Source organism: Lonchura striata, chromosome 21, assembly GCF_046129695.1.
Source record: "Lonchura striata isolate bLonStr1 chromosome 21, bLonStr1.mat, whole genome shotgun sequence".
Lineage (NCBI taxonomy): Eukaryota > Metazoa > Chordata > Aves > Passeriformes > Estrildidae > Lonchura > Lonchura striata.
The window spans coordinates 4,439,200-4,460,658 of record NC_134623.1 but is presented as its reverse complement, the minus strand read 5'-3'; the positions used below and the strand labels follow the sequence as shown (position 1 = coordinate 4,460,658).

At 48.5% G+C, this 21,459-nt stretch overlaps 1 protein-coding gene across 1 annotated transcript; it reads left to right on the top strand.

The window, feature by feature from the left end:
- The first annotated feature begins 489 nt into the window (after positions 1–489).
- Positions 490–21,141, top strand: LOC144247279 (TOG array regulator of axonemal microtubules protein 2-like). The gene is made up of 17 exons (XM_077787691.1): positions 490–523; positions 1,224–1,438; positions 2,071–2,231; positions 2,659–2,705; positions 3,569–3,657; positions 4,616–4,766; positions 5,859–6,014; positions 7,294–7,426; positions 9,081–9,186; positions 9,747–9,982; positions 11,242–11,394; positions 12,552–12,669; positions 13,613–13,716; positions 15,121–15,325; positions 16,515–16,731; positions 20,095–20,322; positions 20,981–21,141. The coding sequence occupies exons 1-17, from the start codon at positions 490–492 to the stop codon at positions 21,139–21,141; spliced, it is 2,514 nt and encodes an 837-aa protein (XP_077643817.1).
- Positions 21,142–21,459: the final 318 nt, after the last annotated feature.

Here is a 21,459-nt window from a genome sequence, read left to right as displayed (position 1 = left end):
TGAAACCATGTAAAGAATTAGTTCTTTTAGTTCTAAACACTCTGTTGGAGAGTATTTCAGAATGACCTGCCCTCTGCTATTTCCAGTAAGGAAATTTGGAATTGTCAGTATTAGCCAGGATCAGAAATGTTTTGAGTCAGTTAATGTTTTATGTTGCTTTTGGTTATCTCTGCAGGAAAGAAAGCATGGGAAAATCCCATGGAGCAATGAAGCAGGGCAAAATTGGCAATTTACAATTTCATGGCCAGTGTTTCTCCTGCAGATACAGACTCCTTGAATGCTGGGGACATGTAATGTGGATTGCAAAGCTTCTTCTAACAAATGAAGTGCCATGGTTCATGAGCTGGCACTTCATTTGTTGTGAGGAGAAGTAAAAGAAACCAACCAAACCCAACCCAGAACTGAGTGGGAGTTAGAGAAACAAAGGCCATGACAAGCAGCTTTGGAAAACAATTACTTCCTAGGTGTAATTGCCAAATTCTGGCGACCATGTGGATTGCCAACAGTTTAGAAGGAAAGGGATGTGAATGTAGTAGATTTGGCAAGGAGCAGCACATAAGCAAAGTTGTAGAAGCTTTCTTTGCTGGCTCACCAGCTCCATGCAGTCCAGAGGAATTGTAGTGATGCTAGTTTCATGAAAAATAAAAAGAGAGTTATCGCCTGATTAATTAAAAATCCCTTTGGGTGCCCCATCAAGCCTTGGATGGATTGATTGTAAAGGTGGGAGTTCACCCAACACCCTTCTTCCCTTGAGAGCATGGCTCAGCCTCACACAGAGGTGAGGGAGAGCTGGGCTCTCTCTGGTGGGAGGAAGGCTCTTGTGGCAGCCCAGAGAGCCTGTGCACATTGCCAGGGAACAGCTGTGCCCTGCATGTGCCCCTGCAATCAGCTGTGCTCTGCCAGTGCCCCTGGAGCTGTAGGGCTGCTCAGCTGTGGGGCAGGGAGAGGAGCAGGAGGGTGCATGTGCAGCTGAGCCATTCCTGGAAAGCACAGGGCTCTGGGCTCCCTGCTGTCCCAGGACAGCCCAGAGGCCAGGCTGTTCCTGTGGCAGCCCTGTGGAAGCGGGTCAGGGTTTTCCCCGGGCCTGCTTCAAAGGGCTGCCAGCAGCAGCATGCTTCCCTGTGCAGCTCTTTAGAAGATTCCAGGAAATGTGTGCCATGGAGCTTCAGATCCTTTCGATTTACATTGTGGCCTCTGTTATATTTTGTGTCTTCACATTGCAGCCCCAACTGGCTACACTATCACCAAGAACCTTCCCCAGACACATCTGATGTCACTCCTTCCCTCCAAGCCCTTGCCACCCATCCCCGAGAGCTCTTCTTCCATCAAACCAAGCAAGATATATAATGAAGAAAAAGACAAAAGCCAAATTTGCACTGCCTACAATGATATCAGAAGAAAGAGCCTGGAGCTGAGCTCAGATGGAATAAGGTGTAAGGTAAGAATGCCAAGATAAGTCTTGTATGGTAGAATTTCTGTTAAAGTGCTGTAGGCAGAACTTGGAGACCTCTTCCTGTGGTGTGAGCCCAGGGAAGCTGCTGAGTCAAGGAAGATCTCAGCTGGACACTGCACTTCAGGCTGCCTTTGCAGTGGGTGTGAAGTGCAGGCTTCGTGTCCTCAGCATGTGTCAGTAACAGGAGAGGTCTTGGAATGGCTTCTGGGCTGTGTCGTGGTTCCTCCTCTGTGTTACGGTGGAGAAAACACCAACTAGCAGTCAGAGCCGCTAAAATTGTCCACTCTGGAAGATAAATCCTTCTCCATTTAGTATCCTACATGTATCTGTGAACCATCTTTATGTCTCAGAACATCTTGATGTCACAGATCTGCATGCCACCTTTAAATGTAGCCACACTTGCAGAGGAATGAGTGTGAGGAGAGAGGTGTCAAATGTGTGACGTGGTCTCTCCCTCAGCAGTTCCCTTTGCATTTCCCATCCTGGGCCAAGCTGCTCCATGAGTTTGACTGTTGTTTCCTGCCGTGTGCCAGTTGAAAACATACCTAAATGTCTTGGGCCATGAATCAGGCCAAGGCTGGATGCTTGATCTGAGCACTGTGTTCTATTCTTTCCAGGCTTCCATGGTGAATTCCACTGAAGGGGATTTGAAGAAGAGGTCACTGGGACCACCTTTGATCCCCCCAATACGCAAGGCAGAAAATCTCCCTGTTGGCAATGCTGCAGGGTCAGTGCGAAGCCCTCTCCAGCTGGTTTTCCAGGAGTCCCAGGAGATGAGGTAAGACAAGGTGTCTGCTGCTCCAGGGTGCGGTTGACCTCGCCCTTCTCATCTCATGCGGTGACTTTCCAAAGTGTCCCATGTATTTAGGCAGACCCCTCTGTATTCAGCATTTTGCCCATCTATGAAGGGCCAGCAAAATGTCAAACCCAACACTGACGGCCCCAGAGGAGAGGTGGAGGTGGGGAAGAGGAGTCAGGGCTTGGATATTATTTCACCCAGAGCTTAGCCAGCTCTGAGTGACAACAGCAACTGAAAGCTTAAGGACAATTAATCAGCTTTCCATCTTGCTGTGCATCTTTATGTGTTGCATTTCCTCCTTCATCAGTGACCATGCTAAGAAGGTTTGCCTCCTTTCATGACACACTCGTTCCTTCCCTTCTCTTTCTATCTCCTCATTTGTTCCTTTGTCCTCCATTTCCTCCAGGCCAAGACCCAGCAGCAGTAGCCAAGGGAAGAGCTCTGACCATGCAGGTAGGTACAGGGCATGTCTGTCCTAAAATGACTATTGGAACCTAGACTCAGAGGTGAACATTTGGAAAACTAGGTTCAAACCAATTCTTTTGAACATTCCTTAAAAGTCATTTCAATTCCTTGATTGGCTCAGTGGACTCTCCCAAAGCCCAGTCACTGGGAGTGTTCTCTGGTGGTACAGTGAAAATTCCTCCAGTATGAAGTGTTGAATGACAGGAGATAGAATGGTACTTTGGGGCCCAGGAAATGCAGTGCAGGAAAAGGAAACATTCCTCTCCATGCTTCACATGGCTTTCATCTCCCTGCAAGCTTTTAAGAGTCAAAATTAGTAGAGCAAAGGAAGGCATTTAGCATGAAATGACAAATGTTCCCCCTCCTTCCTCCTGCCTTTGAAGCAGAATACCATTCCCTGGGGCAGTTTCTGAGCTGAACTTTTTGAGGAGTGAAGGAGGTTCATGGGCATTGCCTGGTTTTGCACTGGCAGAAATAGGGAAACATCCCAGGACAGAAAGTCCTTTGGAAATCTCTTCCCCAGCTCTCTCTGCCTGTGTCAGAGTGGCAGGCTGAGGCTGGGGGAGGAGATGCCTTCTGCCTTGTCCTCCCTCCCTGCCTTGCCTGATCCCTGACAAGTGGAATTGTGCCAGACAAAATGCCATCTCTGGTTCATCTGGGTCAGCCAATGCTTTCAAGTTGGAAGCTTCCATCACACTCTAGGCATATGTACCTTGCTGCTCTCCATCCCAATCTCTGTGTTTTATGGAAGCTCTGCAGTCTGCAACCTGACTTGCCTGTTGCCCACAATTATGTTTTTGGGGGCTTGAAGTCTGCCAGAGATTTACATGAACCTTTGCTTCCATTACCAGGCCTTCCACTGAGCCAGGCCAAGGAGATGGATCATCCCACCAGTCCTGTTTTAATGAGTGACAGTGACCTGAGGGACAGCTCTGGAAAGGTAAGGGGTAAGCACAGGGATGAGCAGACTTCATTTCCAGTGGCTGTTTAGTGCTTGGCCAAAAATGTCACTGGAAATTATCATCTTCCACCCCTTGGGAGATGGGGATGGAGATTATCTTGGGAATCTATTGGACAGCTACAGAGCAATTGCTTGGCTATTTCCAGTGGTGCCAGAAAGGGTCACTGGTTTGGAGATGGTGCTACGGTCATGCCAGAAGCATTCTTTATGTGCAAAAGCTCTTTTAGAGAAGTTCTGAATGGCAGAGAACCATCAGTGAACGTGGGCAAAGTGCATCCTCAGAAGCAGAGAAGCAAAGGTTCTAATGTTGAGTGTAAGCAAGGCTGCAAAATTAAATGGGAGAGTTTGACTTTTCCAGGATACCTTTGGCTGCATCTCACAGCCTTCTCCTTCTCAAGTTTTCTGCTCATTAACATCAGTGTTTCTGCAACTTGTTTTCATATGACTCCTCCTTTTGGTCTCAGAGCCCAAATCCTTCAGATCCCTTCAGAGCTGAATCCTTGCGAAGGCAGGAAGTGAGAAACAGCTGCAATTCCTGGCCATGAGTGTTAAGCAGCAGCTCATTACCCCTCCTTGCTGGGTATTGCACACAGTGTTTATTCTCCTGCCATGGCCTGTAGGAACTGAACTGCCTGCTCACTTGCCATGTGAGCTCTTCATCTGTCTTGGGGCACTCCTATGACTTTCATGCCTCAAGCAGGCCTTCCTGACAGAGGTTGCAGTGGCAGCAGTAGAAGGTTATGGCACTGAAGTGTTTCACCTCACTGTGTGTAATAGCCAGGGTGAGGATGGGAGACCTTGCTCTGAAACTATTGGAATATCTGTGGAGCTGCACTGAAGCCTGTAGCACTCTGTGGACTCTGTGCTCCCGATGAGATGTTGTGTTTAGTTTGTATGTCTGTGCTTACAGTCTGTGCTGTATTTCCATTGCACCTAGATCCGTCCTGCATTGTGCAAGTTGGCTCAAAAGAACTTGGAGCGGAAGAAAATGGAGCTTCTGGAGAAAGAGTTGGAGAGAAGGAGACAAAATCAAGCATCCTTGCAGCTTCCTCTTAAGCCAGTTGAGCCTGGGGATGCAGCTGGAGCAAGTAAGTGTTGGCTACACTTGTGGTCCTTTCTGACCACTTGCTTGCCCTTTGCACAGTGTTGCAATCAGGCTGGGATGCTGTTTGGCTTGCATTGGGGCGGAAGCTTGCATAGGATTTATTTCTGTTTGCCAAAGAAAAATACAGATGCATGAAGTGTCTTGTCCATGGCCTCACTGAGTCAGTACCAGAATATCAGCTTCCCACCTTCACCTCTGCAGTCTTTCAGAGTAGAAAATTCTGTCTTGCAAAGTACACTGGGGCTTCAGACTCTCCTGGAGAGCAGCCTCCAGGGAAGGCAAGTCCAAAAGAATGCTTTTCAACAAGGCTGCAGCCTGGAAGAAACAAAGTCCAGCTCCTTCTGATTAAAAAACCAGAGCTCCTCCTCCTGCCGCTCCCTGCTGAGGAGCTGGCACTGCTGAGCTGTGCTGAAGCCCCAGCCATTGCTTCTGTTGAAGCCCCAGGAGCAAGCAGCGTTCCCGACTGAATCCCGGCCCAGGGGCTCTGACTGCAGGGCTGGGAGCGCTGCCCCGAGGGCGGCAGCAGGGCCCTAAGGAGGCAGCACTCAGCCCGAGAGCATCATGCAAGGTTATCTGCACTTTCTTTTGGGAACTTCCCCTGACAGCCTCTGCAACAGGACAACAAAAGCAAAGAAATACTGGCTCTTCCTTGTTTCTTAGGGCAAGCATCACTGCAATTTGCTATTAAGCTAGAAGAGGGTAGATTTAGATTATATATGAGGGAGAATTTGTTTTTAAATTAAAGGGGATGAAAAGCTGGAAGGGTTTGCCCAGAGAAGCTGTTGTTGGTTCATCCTTGAAGGTGTTCAAGGCCACTTTACATGGGGCTCTGATCTAGATGAAGATGTCCCTGTACATAGGAGTTGGTCTAGATGGTGCTTAAAGGTGCTTTCCAACCCAAACTTCTAATATTCTGTGATTCTGTGATCACTGTCCCATGTTAGTGTGCCATTGTTATACTTGAAGTTCTTTGGGATAACAGAGATGTTACCCACCTCCAGCGAGTTTCCTTGGACTTTCGACTGTCACCCTGCCCAGCACCCTCCACTTACAAGCTCCTCTTTGGTCCCTGCAGGCTTTAGGCTACCACCTGTCGATGGCACAGCTGCTAGTGGGCAGAGAAAACAGCCTGGTAGCGACTTGAAGAAGCAGGTTTTGAAGGACAACGTGCCCTTACTGCCCAGTACGTCCACCATCCATGGGGATGGCAGCTTCCCACGCAACTCCACAGGTAAGCCTGCTCCCTGGCAGCTTTTTCCCTGCACGGGTTTTTCCTTGCACAAGGAGCACAAACTGCCTCCTGCCTCAGGCAGAACAGCTGGCACCTCGGGTCCATAGCCTGTCCTGAGATTGAACATCAAATCTACTTTGGAGTTACTCCAGCTTGGTAGTACTGTAGCAGTTGGTTCTAGAAATCCATTGGAAAGTTGAGCTGAATGAAATCGGGGTAAAGGCCTAAGCTCTGCCTTTTGCCCATCTGGATAACTGGTGCCAGGAGGCTGCTGTGACTGCAGGCATGAGCTGCAGGGCAGCCTGCCAGGGTGTGTTCACCGTGCACCTACGAGAACCACCAGGATCAGTTGTGCACTCACCATCTGGGCCCTCTGCCTGTGCTGCTGTCCGGCTCTGCATGCAGCTTTTTATCAAGAGAGTGCGTCTGCCAACAATTTGCATCGGTGTTCGCATTCTTTTTTCCCCAGTTTGCATTTGGAAGGCTTTTTTATCAACCATCTAGACTGGAAATTGCAAGAGAAAGCTTAGGCAGTGCACAGTATGCAAACACATCCATTTGGTGACAAATAAATTTCACCTCAGCATCTTTGAAATACAGCAAGTGTGTACCTCTGAAAGAGTAAAGGTTCATGATGCTTGGAAAGAAGCAAATCCATAAATTACTCCCTTCCCAATAGCAGGCTAAATGTATGTACACTCAGCTGGCTGCTGTCTAGGATATTTGAGGTCAGTGGAGGCAGAGGCGCTGTCTGGTGGGAAGGGTCAGGTGTGGCTGTTCCCTGGCAGCTGCTCCGTGGGGATTGAGCCGGGCCCAGAAGGGCTGGGCTGTTCAGCCTTGGCTCGGTGCTGTGGCCAGGCAGCTGCAGGTTTCTCCTCAGGGAGTTGCAGAGTGCCCCATCCCCAGGGCTGGGGGAAATCAGGGCGCTGAGACAAGAGAGGCACCTGAGGGGCTCCCTCCTGGCTGGCCAGCCCTGCTGCCGGCCCTGTCTGGCAGGGAGCGGGAGCTCTGCGGCCGCAGGAACCTGCCGCTGGCTGTGGCCCCTGTGGCACTGGGGAGCTGGCGCTGCGGGGCCATGGTCAGGTTCAGCCTGGAGCTGTGCCCAGCCGGGGAGGCTGGGGGAAAGCAAGGAGCCCAAGGTGCCAGGCAGCAGGGAAGCCTCTGCCCCAGTGCCCGTGTGTGCCCAGGGAGCCCTGGCTGGGAGATGGGCTGCAGGCCACTCCATGGCGGGGTGCCCTGCCCGGGGCTGCAGCGCCCATGGCCGACCCTGTCCTTACAGTGACCTCGCAGACGGCCGCTGGTGCCCAGCGCCGAGAGCAGCCGCGCCGTGGGACTGGGCAGAAGGACACGGCCTCTGCAGACCCACAGCAGTCCTTGCAGGAGGCACTGTCCTCGCTCGGCAGCGACGACTGGTAAGAAAGGCCCCGTTCACGCTGCGTCCCTCTTAGCATTAAGGTTGGTTAGAAGTGAGTCTTGCTGCTGTCTCTGAGCCCCGAGAGCCCAGAGGGCCGAAGGGCACTGCTGAAACCACTGCAGAGCACTGAGAGGATCAAGATTTGAGAGCAGCCTTTTCTCAGCCTTGCTCTGCAGCAGTGCTCCAGCTGCAGCAGGTCCGTGCTGCTTCCTCGCTTTGCCTGCTGCTCCACGGGGCTGCAAAGGAAATCTTGAGGGGAGAGAGAAGGCCCTGGAACGACATGATTTGCTGGCTGAAGGGAGAAGCAGGATGGCAGCAGTTTGGAGTGCAGGTTTGGGTGCCTTGGGCCACTAGGCCAGTGGGACTGAGTAAGATTCCTCTCTGCTCCCACTGCTGCCAGCAATGGCAGGTGACAGGGTCTCCCTGTGACCTCCTGTATGGCAGTCCCAGAAGCAGCTTCAGGGAGTTCCTCTTTCTGAGAAACCGACTGAGTTGTGCTTTCAAGTCCCTCAGTCTGTCATTACTTCTGAAGAGCTCATGGCAGAAGAGAAGGAAAAAGAAAGAAAATCCTCTAGGAGCCTTGCATTTTTGGAATTCAACTTTTCCTTCTCACTGCTTCATATGGGCCTGAGATGTTTTGTCAATACTCACAATGTGTCCCAACATTTTACACAGACAGAAGGAGGCCCAGAGGTGATAAGTCTACAAATGCCAGGTGATACTGGTTCTCTTTGTGATGTCTGGGTTAGCATCCACTCTCTGGTGGATGCTTCATTCACACAGGGGGATAAGGCCTCCATTCCCACTGGGATAAGCATGAAAAATCTGCCTCCTTGTGCAGTCGCCTTTGCTTTGCCTTTTCTCTTCTGCTTTCTCTTCCCCTTTCTCTTTGGTGCCCTGTGAGGTGCAGAGAGCTCCTGCAGGTGTGGGGGTCAGGAGGACACCCAGGGGTGCCTGTGGGATCGGTCACCAGCCCTGTGCTGCAGCCCTCAGACCTTCCTGTACCTGAGAGCCTGCGCAAAGCAAGTGCTGAGAGATAGAGTTGTTTGCACCTCTTAAATAACATGTTGCTGTTGTGGGGGTTGTTTTAGGTAGGAGTGTTTTGGGAAAAGCCAGGGTTTCAACAGTTCTTGCCCAGGGGTGGAACCATTCTGGGACACTCTGATGCTTTTTGGGGGAAAGTGTGCAGTGCAGTGGAGTAGGTGACACACAGGCCGAGACTATAGAGTGGAAACTTGGCTCCAGAGTGGCAGCGCAGACTCTCCCTGCTGAACTGCCTGCTGGGGCTGACAAAGAAGGAAAATGTCCCAGGAGCAGCCCCATGGGACTGTGTCTCAGGGACAGGTACAGGGACGTGACAAGAAACAGCAGCATGGCCTGGCCTCACAGCTTCTAGGAAGTAGTGACAGAGAGACTTGGTGTGCCAGAGGTTTTCAGAAAGGCCACAAATGAAGACTCTGACACCCCCCTGTTTGCCTCTTGGAGTTTTGTATGCTTTTGACAGCCACAGCATCCTGAGTCTATGATTTCATTAACTACGCTATGAAAAGCACCTCCCATGGTTTGACTGAGCTGCCAGCCTGGTCATTTCAGAGGGTGCTGCCTAGCTCTTGGCTAGAGAAAAATCCATCTTTTTGGTACTTGCCTTTCAGGGAGATGAAGGAGAAGGGACTCTGCATCATCAAACAGCTGGCTGAGTCCCATTCAGAAGTCCTGCTTTGTCGACTTCGTGAGATTTGCTTGGCAGTTACCAGCGAGGTGAGAACATTGTTCTGAATTGTCCCCCACACTTCATACACAGTGTGTAGAGTAGCTGTGTGCTCGCTCATCTCCATGTGTGCTCAGGGTGTGCCTTCTCTGCCCAAGCTGTAATTCAACACTGCAAATTAGTCTGTAGACCTGAGCCTGTGTTTTGTGTTTCCTGTCTGAGTGCTTCAACTACAGCTGTTGCTTTTTTGAACAGGAGCACCTGAGTCTTTTATCTTTATGACTTGTGCCTTTATGGTTTGAACGCAGCCCTTGCGTTAATTGCTTGTTTTTCAAACAAAAGGCCCTAAAATCAAAGTAGTTGCTATTACAGAAGGGTCAAGTAGCACACTTTAGTGAAATATATTTTTTAGGCCTGTAGTAAGCAGGTCTGAGGGCAGAAATTGGTGCCAGAGGAGGTACCTTTCTGTGCTTGGGCTCTTCTGCTCTTACTGTGCTTTTTTGCTCCTCTGGACACAGTGGGAGGTGTTGTGATTTCCCGGGAGTTTTGTCTAAGGCAACTGGTTTTCTTTTCAAGGTGATTCTTATGTTTCCCCTCATGACTTCCCCAGGTGACCAGCCTGCGGTCAAAGCTGTCTTGCTCTGCAATCGTCACTCTGGGAGAGCTGTTTGCACTCTTGAGGAAGGACATGGATTCCGAGGTGGATGAGGTTGCTCCGGTCCTTCTCCACATGGTGTGGAACTCCCCAGAGTTTGTTCAGAAGGCAGCCTGTCAGGCCCTGGCCATCATGGTAGAGAAGGTGACTCCTGCACGAGCAATGACTGTTCTCATGGACAAGGGAGCCAAGTAGGTTCTTCTTCTTTGAGTGATATTCTTCACCTTCTCCTGTGTGGGTGGGGGAAGGGGTGAGAGAGAGAGAATGGGAATGGTGGCAGGGAAGGGTCCTGTATCCTGGGTCTTCTGTGAACTCAGGGACTTGATTCTCTTTCAACCTCATTTCTTTCCTCTTGTCACCTATTTCTGCCCTGCTGCAGCCTCTTAGTTCTCAGAATCACAGATCTGTAGAATAGGGGCAGTTGGAAGGGGCCCATCAGGACCATTGAGTCCAGCTCCTGGCCTTGCACAGAACAGCCCAAGGCTCACACCAAGTGCCTGAGATTGTTGTCCAAATGCTTCTAGGACTCTGTCAGGCTTGATGCTGTGACCACTGCCCTGGGGAGCCTGTTCCAGTGCCCAACCACCCTCTGGGTGAAAAACCTTTTCCTAATATCCAGTCTAAAGTTCCTCTGACTCAGCTTCCTGCTGCTTCTTGGAGTTCTCCCAGTCTGTCAGCTTTTCCTAGACCTGGTGACCACTGGGGAAATGAAAGTGCCTGCAAAGGCCAAGGAGAAAGCCTTGTGCTTTTTTGGGAAGAGGGAAAACATTTGCAATTACCGCTGTGAGCGCTGTTGGGTATTTTGCAGTGCTGGGAAAAACCACGTATCCTCATGATGCAATTAACGTGAGAAATACGGAGGGTACTTGCTGGGGCGTGCAGCACATGGGGCAGAATGTGCTGGGTGTGGCACTGCCTGCACAGCAGGTACAGCTCCTGCCAAAAGGAGGCTTGTATGACTGTCCTGGCCTGAGAGCTCTACTTTCCATTCAAACTGATATTTCAGCTTAGCCTTGAGATGATGAATCACTTGACAGGCACCTTCACAGGTTGAGTGCAACGGGACAGCTGAAGAAAATACTGCCTTAAGTGTTGGTGCTGGGCCTGACAGTTCCCAAGAGACAGTCTCTAGATCAGGACAACCTGGCCAAAATGCCTGCCACCCTTTCCTCAGCTTTGGAATAGGGTCAAAACACTCAGATGTATCCCTTGCCAATCTTTACAAAAGACAGAGGCTGCATTGCTGGATATCGGCAACTTCCCGCCCCACAGCGTGTTTTCCCTGCTAACGTTGTGTTTATCTGAGGACAGAACCTTCTACAGGTGTCTGAAGTTGCAGGGAGAGCCCAGGCCTCCTTCCCCCAGCAAGGACAGGGAGCAGGCTCTGGCCAAGGCCTGTGCTGCTCTTGTTCCTTCTCCCTGTGCCCAGGGTTTGCTCTCTTCTTCCCAGGAGCCGCTACATCCAGGTGCGGAAGTGCGCGGCCGAGCTCCTCCTGTCCTTGGTGCAGAGAATTGGAGTCACGAAGCTGGCAGGCACACCCAGGGCTGAGACACTGGCACACGTGGCAGGGACACTTGCTCAGGACTGTCACCAGGACACAAGGTAATGATCTTCATTTCACCTCCCAAAACGGGAACATGGTTTTGTGTCTGGCTATAAAGGGTAAAACTACAAAGGAGTGGAAACTAAAGGAAACATTAAGTTACCTCACAGTGTGGATAAGGGTCACAGAATCATGGAATATGCTGAGTTTGAAAGGACCCATCGGGGTCATCAAGTCCAGCTCCTGGTTGTGTGCAGGACACCCCAAGAGTTACTCCATGTGCCTGAGAGCATTGTCCAAACACTTCTTGATCTCTGTCAGCCTTGGTGCTGTGACCACTGCTCTGGATGGCCTGGGGAAATGACTGTAGTGGGTAACCTGAGCTTGGCCACCAAGAAAGAGCATTGCCAACTTCCTGTGACTTGAAGGATTCTTTACTGAGATCAAAAGAGCTCAGATTAGCCAGTCAAAAAGTTTTGACTGGCCTTAGGTGCACACGATAAAGGCAAAGTGTTGGCTTCATCACTGAAGGATCCCAAACATCTATTTCACATTAACTTAAGACTTCCCTAGAAATATTTCAGAGGTCTTTAGCCTATGTATTCAGTCTTTCTAAACTACTTCTGCAGGTTTGTAGAATGCTGTTATCTGTGGCTCAGTGACCTCCAAATTTCTTCTTGAAGAAATCTGTGGTTTCCTAGTGGCAAAACCAACCCAAACCACCAAAATCCCCTTACTTTGATGATGAAATTCCCATTAATAGCTGCCAGGGACACCAGAGCAACTATCTGCCCATGCCCCTGATTATTCTATATAGTATAGAATAATCCAAAGCAAGCATGAGGTGTTTTGTTCCGGCTTCCCTGCCAGTGAAAGAAAGGCAAATTATTGTGCAATGGCAGCAGGACATTGCTAATAGGCTCTGACAACAAAGCAGATGTGTTTTGCCTGTTCCCTGGGATCCTTTGATCCCACAGAAGCACACCCACAGTTTCAGAGTGAAATGGTATTTTTTTGTGGCCCCACATTCTCCTCTTGTCCCTTGTGTTCAGCTGACAACACTGTGCAGTGTCCAGTGAAGCAATTCTCCCTCTTTGCTGAGTAGGTAATGCCTTCTCTTGCAAGGATTGCACCTGATCAGTTTAAGGTATCAGCTGCTTCTCTTAACACTCTTCCTTTGTTCACTTTTCATTTCCTGCCTTCCTTCCTTCCTTAGGCATTATGGACAGGAGATGGTGAAGATGCTGCTGAATAATCCAAAATTTAAGAAGCTTTTGGAACAATCTCTTTCCACCCATGACCTGGAAGATATCCTGGCAAGAATTAAGAAGAAAGTAAGTGCTTGGCAGAAGCAGTGTCTCCTTTGTGCAAGTATTGCCACTGCTAATATGAGATCAAACATACTCGATGTGTCTTTACCTCATTCCTCTTCTGCTGCATCATTTTGCTCCTGGAATGAGCTGTTAATCCCCAGCCTGTTCATCTGCAGACCACAGAGGAACTGATATTATTTGGGAAAAAGTGGGGTTTTGAATTCTTTGAATATCACAAAGTGGAAAGGGAAAGAGGAGAAAATGGGTTTACATCCAAGGGCAAGGCCCCACGGGCTCTCCCTACTCTGCCCCCAGTCAAGCAGTTAAGTGAGAATAGTGCTTCTGAGGATAACAGTGTCTTTGCAAAAGACACCGGAAGTAGTGGTGCCAAGGACATTTCCAAATATACAAAAGATGTCCAAGTCAAACCTAATTGCTACAATTACTGTCGGTCTTTTGGGAATATCTTCCCTGCTGTCAAGCCTTGTGGAGCTGGAAGAGGCTTGGTGAATCCATCAGCATCCAGTGGAAAATAGTTTGTTTGTTTGGGGGGGATTTTCTTCTTTTTATCTACATTATAGAAGGGAGTGTGACTTTGTGCAGGAGCAGGGAGAGTAAGTGTTGAACCAAATAGTGGGCCAACCCCCAAGGAGTCCAAATCTGCTGCTTCCATTGAGAACACTCATTGCCTACCAGTTTGCATTATTCCCATTTATGCTCAAGAATAATGAATTTGGGATTTTAGACTGCTGCTCACTGCCGTATGATAGCACCCATAACCTGCCTTGGGCTATTGTAAACAAAGAGTTGGCATCACTGAATCTCTGCTCCATTTATTTCTGTAAGTTAGGAAATGTTTCCTTAAGCCTTGGTAGCAGTGGTCCTGGTTCTAACTTGTGTTTTAATCCGGGAATTCCCTATTTTGTATTCTAAAGATTCATGGAGTTTCTTGATGTCTTTGTAGGGGATGGAAAACCAGAAGGCTGAACGCCCATCTGTGAAGAACCTGGTGAAGAAGAGGAGCGACGGCTCAAAGAAGCCCCAGGCCACATCGCCTTCTAGCAATCGGTACTTTTGTCAGATGGGAGCACTTTTGTTAGATGTGACAAAGCACATGACATGTGCTTTACATGCCTCTTCCTCAGGAAAATCTTTCTGCTGGAGATGACCAGTGCCAGAGATTCTTTCCTTTCCCTACAAATGCTCTAGGATAAAAATTGTCCACTTCTGCATTATGCTGAACACAACTTCTCTGGAAGGCTTCCACAAAAACTGGGCAACAAAAGACACCCATTGGTAACAGCTCAGACCATCCAATGCAGTGGCAAGGGCAGTGTTGTGGAGGCTCGAAGAGGGCCAGGTTTCTGCTGCCTGACTTGGGACAAGGAAATGCAACCAGGGTGTTCTTTTTAAATCCCAGCGTAGTCTTTTGTCTTTTTGTAGATGGGTGTTTTAATGAGAAGTCCCAGTCTTGAAACAAGATGCCATTCCCCAAAGATACAGTTCTCATCCATGTGGTTTGGCCTGGCTGATTCATGGCTTTTTTACCCTCAAACAGTATGACGTTTGAGTAGTAGTAGCAGTAGTAGTAGTAAGGGAATTCCTGAGCAACTTTGGCCAACAGGTGCCTCAATGTGGACTTTTTGTCTTGATATTCCTGTCCTTCATATAGTTTACTTGATGGACAGCATGTTTGGTTTATTTCCCCCTGTGCTGCAATCAGCGTTTAAGACAGGAATTTGGTCCTTGCTGTCTCTTCATGCTAGTGGCAGAGCTGCTTGTGCCTGTTCTCCTCTGATAACAGAGGGGATTTATTTAGAGCTGTCCCGCTCAGCGGTGGCAGGAAAGTGACCACATGTCTCAGTAGCATGGCTTGCATCTGCCCATGCTCATGGAAGAGACAGGTTGATCCAGGAGAATTGTTCCCAGTGGGTTTGTTAAGCTGTGGATCTGGTCTCTAGGGAAGCAAACAAAATGTGAGCATAGTTCTGGCATGTCTGGCTTCTGTTTTTATCTCTGTTACTGCTTTTCTGGACCCTTCAGATACGCCCCTGTTCATCTGTTCAAATGCATCTGAGCTACTTTTCCAGATTGTCATGCCTGGTGTAGAGACACTTCTCCAGAATGATGTGTTTCCTTATTATAAGACACACACCTCCCATATGAGGAGGCATTTAAACTTGGAAGTAGCGTCTATCTTTCCCCACAAAGCAATGTGAGCAGTTCGCCTTGGAAGCCATCTGAAGATAGATCAGATGCAGCTCATCCTTGGTGTTTCTGAGTGAGCAGTGTGAGAATGTTACTTGCAGATTGTCTCCTGTAATGACTTGGCGTGAGGCTCACGTTGTTCTTCAGAGCCTCATGATATTCTAGCTTGAAATGACATCACTAGGAAAGCTCCTCAAGATGTTTTGGTCACAATTAACTGAAGCTATTATTACCAACAGGTCCTAATTTGGTTTTATTTTCCAGGGTGGAGTCTACCTCTGATGGACGCCTCCTACACCGTGCAAAAGCCCAGGTCACGTTACCTCCAGCTATGGAAGAGATGAAGCCGCTCCAGAAGCTTTACCTTCTCCTGGAAGCCAAGGAGTTTCAGACACGGATGGAAGGAGTGGCACTCCTCCTAGACCTGTCCAAAACCAAACCCCAGCTCATCTCCACTAACATTGTCCAAGTATGTAGGGTATCTTCATTGTTCCATTCCATCACCTCCTTTCCCAGGCCTGGGGAAGTAAAGTTAATTCAGTGTGTCTTGGCAGGACATCCTGGCTCTTCGGGACAGGCTGGTCCCTCTTCCCCAGAGAAATTTAATTCAGGTCCAGGCTTCAGGACAAGTTTTTTCAGTCCAGCTGTATTTGTCTGGCAGCTTTCTATATTGATGCTGTTGATCAGATGATGACAGAATTTCCTGCTGGTTTAACTGCTGCTGTCTCCTACTGCCAGTTGGGTTATGTGAAGGGAATCCAGCCATTGAAAGCAATAATGGCACTTATTCTCTGGACAAAAAATGGGTTTGAGTGGGGAAGAGATGTTTCAGGCTGGGTTGGTTTCAACTAAATTTTTTTAAAGGATACTTCTGGAAACTCCATCTTGTCTGGCACAGGCACAGCTCTGGCTACTCATTTCCATCCTTGTCCCTCTTCCTCTAGGTAAAGATGGTGCTCACCCTTCTTGGGGGGCTTTTTTTTTTCTCTTTGGAAAAGGAGGAAAACAGTTAAGGACAGAGCTATCCTTTCTCCTCCCAGTAGATGCTTTTTCCCCTTCTTCCAGAAATTGGTGCCTGATAATGGGCTTTCAAGGGACTGAGCCTGCTCTAATGAGAGTTGTACAGCACATTGCATTTTAGAAGTCTACCTGTTAGTTAGAGAAATGGTCTGAGTCCTGGAAGAGTTGATCAGAGCCCTGCCCATCTCCAGACACAGGTTCTGAGACAAACAAAATAAAACCTAGATCTCCTCCAGCCATAGTTTTGGCAGAATCATAATTGCCCTCAGTACTTGAGGCAACTGTATAGAAACCCGGGCATTGTAAATATCAGCTTCCACTCTTGTAAAGCAAAGGTAGTCTTATCAGTTAATAAAGGGAATTGATTGAATGATTTATAGCTGGGGAGAAACATCATAGGAACTCTCCTGTCCCCAACTAAACCTCTTTAAAACAGATGAAAATCTTTCAACCAGCATGAGGTTGCAGAACCATTCCAGCGAGAGGCCCACAGGAAAACATTGCAATTGTGCATGCAAGGGCTGACCTGACAGAAAGGATCACTTTCACCTTTGACATTGCTGAGTGCTCATTTCCACACCCCCTCTTCAAACAAGGTCATTTTAATCAAGTTCTCATGTTATTTGTTCTCTTCACAGATTTTTGATTATTTTGACCTGAGACTGTGTGACACGCATAAGAGAGTGAGGCAGAAGGCGCTGGACGTGCTGGCAGAAATCATAGGCCTCCTGGAAGATGCCCTGAGCCCCGTGATCATCCGTTTGGTGGAAGGAATAACAAAGAATCTAAACTCAAAGGATCCCGGGGTTCATGCCGCAGCTGTGAGAGCGCTGGAAGGATCCATTGCTCATTTAGGTGAGGCTGAGCCCCAGCATGGACTCTCCTCAACTGCGTCTCTGTCTCTGCGACACAAGAGAACGCTGAGTGCCTTGACAGCTGCTGTTGTCTGTGGAAGGCTCTCGCAGACACCCACAGAAGCTTTGGAGGTGCAGTCCTTAGGAACCAGTCCTCCAACAGGCTTGAATGTGATCAGCAATTCCCAAAAGTCCCAGAAGCCCTTGGCTCTGTGCTGCTGATCTGAAGACAAAGTCCTGGACTACAGCTTTGCTACAATTCAGAGGCAAAGTTTGCTTGGGCCCCATCTGACTTCCCAAATGAACAGCTTTGCTGTTGGCATGAAGGGACACCAGCCCATCAGAGCTTCTGCAGAGCAGCCACCTGGAAGGCTCTACATGATAGGCATTAGCTGCCTATTTTCCACCTTTCTTCTTTGTCTTCTTTTTTCAAAGGGGAACTTAGGATTCACCAAGTTCATTTCCTTCGAACAAACTGGTCTAAATCCAGCTGTCAATCATGCCTTGTTCCACATGTTGTTTTGCATGGGGCAAGGTGGCTCTAGCAAACACCTACATAGACAAGGGCTGCTCTAAATTCCTTTGCCACACAGATTGTTGTCAGCTCTGAAAATGCCTGAAAAATTGAGTGGTGAGGAGGCAGGTCTTCAAGGGGTGTTTCCACCTTCTCCACCTCAGCTGCTCTGTGAATTCATGAACTGCCTGACTCAGTGCCTTTCTGTGTCCCAAGGATGGAGTTCTTCCTTTTTACTGTGGGATGCAAAACCTCTTCACTGTTTACATGTGACTGAACTCTTGAGGTGCCTGATGTGAAAAGTGTTAACTTAGCTCCTGGTACAGAAGACAACTTTGGATTTTCATATGTGAAAGGAGAGCTTTTCTTTTGGAACTTTTAACCCTGCCAAGTAGGCTGGCAGGAAAGAAGAAAAAGATTCAAAAATCAGCAGAATATGACTTTCTTTTATAAAATGGGATTGCCCCTGCCCTTTCCCTCCCCACTGTCCTTTCTGCTATGACCTCAGAAGAGTGAGAAGAAACGTGTGTTTCACTTGTAGATAAAGTATCACTGATGAAAGAGCTCAGCAACCAATGGAGCCAACTGAATGGCGAAGCTCTGCTGGCTGTCACGGAGTGTATCACAGGTATGGCCTCCCCTTCTAAGCCAAGAGGTCCTCTAGGGGATTATTTACAGGGAATGCCTGGGAATGGACAGTAGAGTAGCTCCTCCACAGCAGGAGGTACTGAGCTTGTCCCTCCTGCCCAATACCCAGGGCAGGTGTCTCTGGCAGGTTTCCCTGGCTGCTGCAGAGCTGTGCAGCATCTGAGATGGGGGCGGTGCTGGGCCTGGGGGCTGAGCTCTCACAGGGACATCTCAGAACCCACCTCCAGGATAGGAAGGGGCTAAAAATAGCCCAGCTGGCTCCTCTCTTGGAGCCTCAGGGACATCTGTGAGCCTTTAGGAAAAATGGTGGCAAATGCTGTTTCAGGGGATCAGTTTGTTTTGTTCTCACAGAATTCTTGTTTTGCTCTTGGAAAGTTTTGAGGCTGAAGCATGCGGAGCCTTGGGGTCACAGCTTAGGTCAAAACTCACCACACAGAGTGTATCTCACTCTATCAGATACTCTGTTAGAGTCTATCACACTTATCCTTGCATGGATTTAGTGCAAGGCAGCCTTTGGGGGCAGAGGGGCAGAAGCAGAGTGCTGAGGCTGCCTGCCTGTGCTGTGGAAGTGGCACTGCACTGAGCATTTTGGGCTGTGCAAACAGCCTCTTCCTGTGTCAGCACTGTCCACAATGCTACAAATGCAGCTGAGAATTGATTCCTCAGAGGAGCTTGCTGTGTCAGCAGTAGCCAAGGATTGGAAAAATAACAATCTCAACATACAGTAGAGAAGACGACTGATAGCCTTGCTTTAACTGGGGCTAATAGCACTGCTAATTATGCCAGCATCTTTAAATAGAAGGTTTCATAGTCTTTGTGTCTTCCTTATGAATCTGAACAGGGCATGTTCAGCGATTGGGAATGTCAAAGGCTCTTTCAAACCACCATCAAAGAGCATTTGAATCCAGTAGATCCCCAGGAACAGGGAATATAGTTTTGCAGTTATTTTGATCTCTTTTTCAAATAAAGGAATGAACAAAAATGAGGACTACTTTAGAAAGTGCAAATGTCCTCACTCAGGTTTAGTGGGAACAGATAGCTCTTTCTGAAGTTCTGTCGTGACCAATGACTTTATTTGCATTTCAACTCAAATGAAGTCTCATTTTGAAATGTGGACCATTACCCCTTTCCTGCTTAGCAGAATTGGTTTTGGGTACTTTCAGGAGCTGTTTCAGTGTTGATGACTGCTGGTGGATTAACAGCATAGAGAAAATGAAGTCTCTTCCACCACAGAATAATAAGTAGCTACTAGATAACTTTTTGTCTGATCAGAAAATAAGACTGGTCTCCCTAGCATTTCAGGTTTTAACCCCTCAGTCAAATCTGCCATGCAAGGAGCCTGTTGTTAGCAAATTTTTGTCTGTTTTTGATATAGTTCAGTCCAGAAAATGAGCAGAGAGCAGATTTCAGAGACAATGTGAGAAAACACTTGCCTTCTGATTACATTTCAGTCCCCTGTGTAGCATTTTTCTTTCTCTATGCCCCTATTTCAGTGCACATTGTAAGAAAAAATGCCACTAACATTTGGAGGGGAACTGCCATTAAAACATGATGATGCTCAAATTCCATGGCAGTGGGGTCTGGGTAATTCCCTAAGACATGCTGAGGTTTGAAACAGCTCCGTGTTGAAAGGCACAAAAGCATTCTGCCAAAGACACCGGCTAGTCACCGATGTTTCTAAGGCAGCTGTCAAGCAGCTGCCATCTCTGGTGGGCTGGGGCTTTGAAGTGTGTTCTAATACTGCCCTTTGCTGTGTGCCACTGAGCAAAGGGGAGTCAGATAAGACTTCTGGCACTTTACATGGAAGTTACAAAATGGAATCACCCCCTTTATTAGAAATCACTCAACTGCCTCCTTACAGTGCATTTCCAAATCTTCAGTGTGGGTTTAGACAACTTCTAAATGGAAATAAAAGGCAATTTGATATTTCATTCATTGTTCATGCAGAAACAAATTGTGAAATAATTTAGTAAAAGTACAAAGTCTGCCACAGGGACAAGGCTCTGTTTGGAGAAATTAGTCCTGAGGTATTGGTGGTTCAGTTTCAAGGATGATCAGCGGCTTTGCCCGTTTCTGGATCATGGGGCTCTGTGTGCTATTTTGCTGATCTTAGCCAGAGAGGCTTCCAAGAAGCAAAAGCAGAGGTAGATCCCTGTTTGCATGGAGGCTGGTGGGTAAGAAGCTGTGCCTCTCTCCCGGCAGTGCTTGTGGAGTGGGTTTATGCCAGGAGCCCTGAAGTCGTCGAGCGCTACGCCCTGCCCGTGCTCTGGTCCTTCCTGGAGAACAAGCCGCTGCCTGTCCGAAGCGCCAGCGTCCGCACGGTGGCCACCAGGCTTGCCTTGGCCCTCTACGAGGTGATGGGCACCAAGCTGAAGAAGTGTGCAGCCAGCAAGCCTCCACGCGTGCAGGAAAACCTCTCTGACATTTTGGGCTGGTGAAGGTATCATGTTCTCCGGAAAGATGACAAAGTTCTGACTTGGACACCTCCGGATGTGACTTTATTTACGTCTGCCAAAAATGACAAAACACTAAGGAAGGGTGTGCATCTACCCCCGCTCTCTCCATCGCCCTTCATCGTCATGAAATGGGAGCCCTGAAGCAACTCCAAACAATGAGGACAATGTGAAGGCTGAGCATGGCTCAGCCTCACAAAAAGGTGAGGGGGGAGCTGGGCCACTCTCTGGTGGGAGGAAGGCTCTTGTGGCAGCCCAGAGAGCCTGTGCACATTGCCAGGGAACAGCTGTGCCCTGCATGTGCCCCTGCAATCAGCTGTGCTCTGCCAGTGCTCAGCTGTGGGGCAGGGAGAGGAGCAGGAGGCTGCATGTGCAGCTGAGCCATTCCTGGAAAGCACAGGGCTCTGGGCTCCCTGCTGTCCCAGGGCAGCCCAGAGGCCAGGCTGTTCCTGTGGCAGCCCTGTGGAAGCGGGTCAGGGTTTTCCCCGGGCCTGCTTCAAGGGGCTGCCAGCAGCAGCATGCTTCCCTGCAGCTCCTTAGAAGATTCCAAGGAGTCTGTCCCATGAAATCTGGAGCTTTATATGCTTTAGGTTTGCATTGTGGCCTCTGTTACCCTTGGTCTCTCCACTTTGCAGATCTGACTGGTCGTAGGGATACCAAGAAGTTTTCTCTGGACACCTTCTATGTCCCCTTTACCACCAAGTCCTTGCCTGCAGTCCAGAAGAGCTCTCTTTCCTCCAAGCTCAGGAAGAAGCTACCCACCATCGCACAAATGTTTCAAGAACAGCATTTATAGCATTTTTAGAGATATATTGAATTTTATAGAATTTTATAGAAGTTTTTTAGCATAATTAGAGATGTACTTATGTTCTCTCACAAAGTCCTTGCCTGCAGTTCAGAAGAGCTCTCTTTCCTCCAGGCTCAGGAAGAAGCTACCCACCATCCGACAAATGTCTCAAGACTAGGCTTTATAGCATTTTTAGAACTATATAGAATTTTATAGAATTCTTCTGGTATAGTTAGAGATGTACTTATGTTCTTCCATAAAGTCCTTGCCTGCAGTCCGGAAGAGATTTGTTTCCTCCAGGCTCAGGAAGAAGCTTCCCAACGTCCG

Bases quoted from the DNA above. Each gene is read 5' to 3' on its own strand.
- LOC144247279 (XM_077787691.1), top strand. From the start codon at position 490: ATGTGGATTGCCAACAGTTTAGAAGGAAAGGGAT. The intron at 3,658-4,615 runs GTAAGGGGTAAG...CATTGCACCTAG, and splicing joins TGAGGGACAGCTCTGGAAAG to ATCCGTCCTGCATTGTGCAA. The intron at 16,732-20,094 runs GTGAGGCTGAGC...CTCTCCCGGCAG, and splicing joins AGGATCCATTGCTCATTTAG to TGCTTGTGGAGTGGGTTTAT.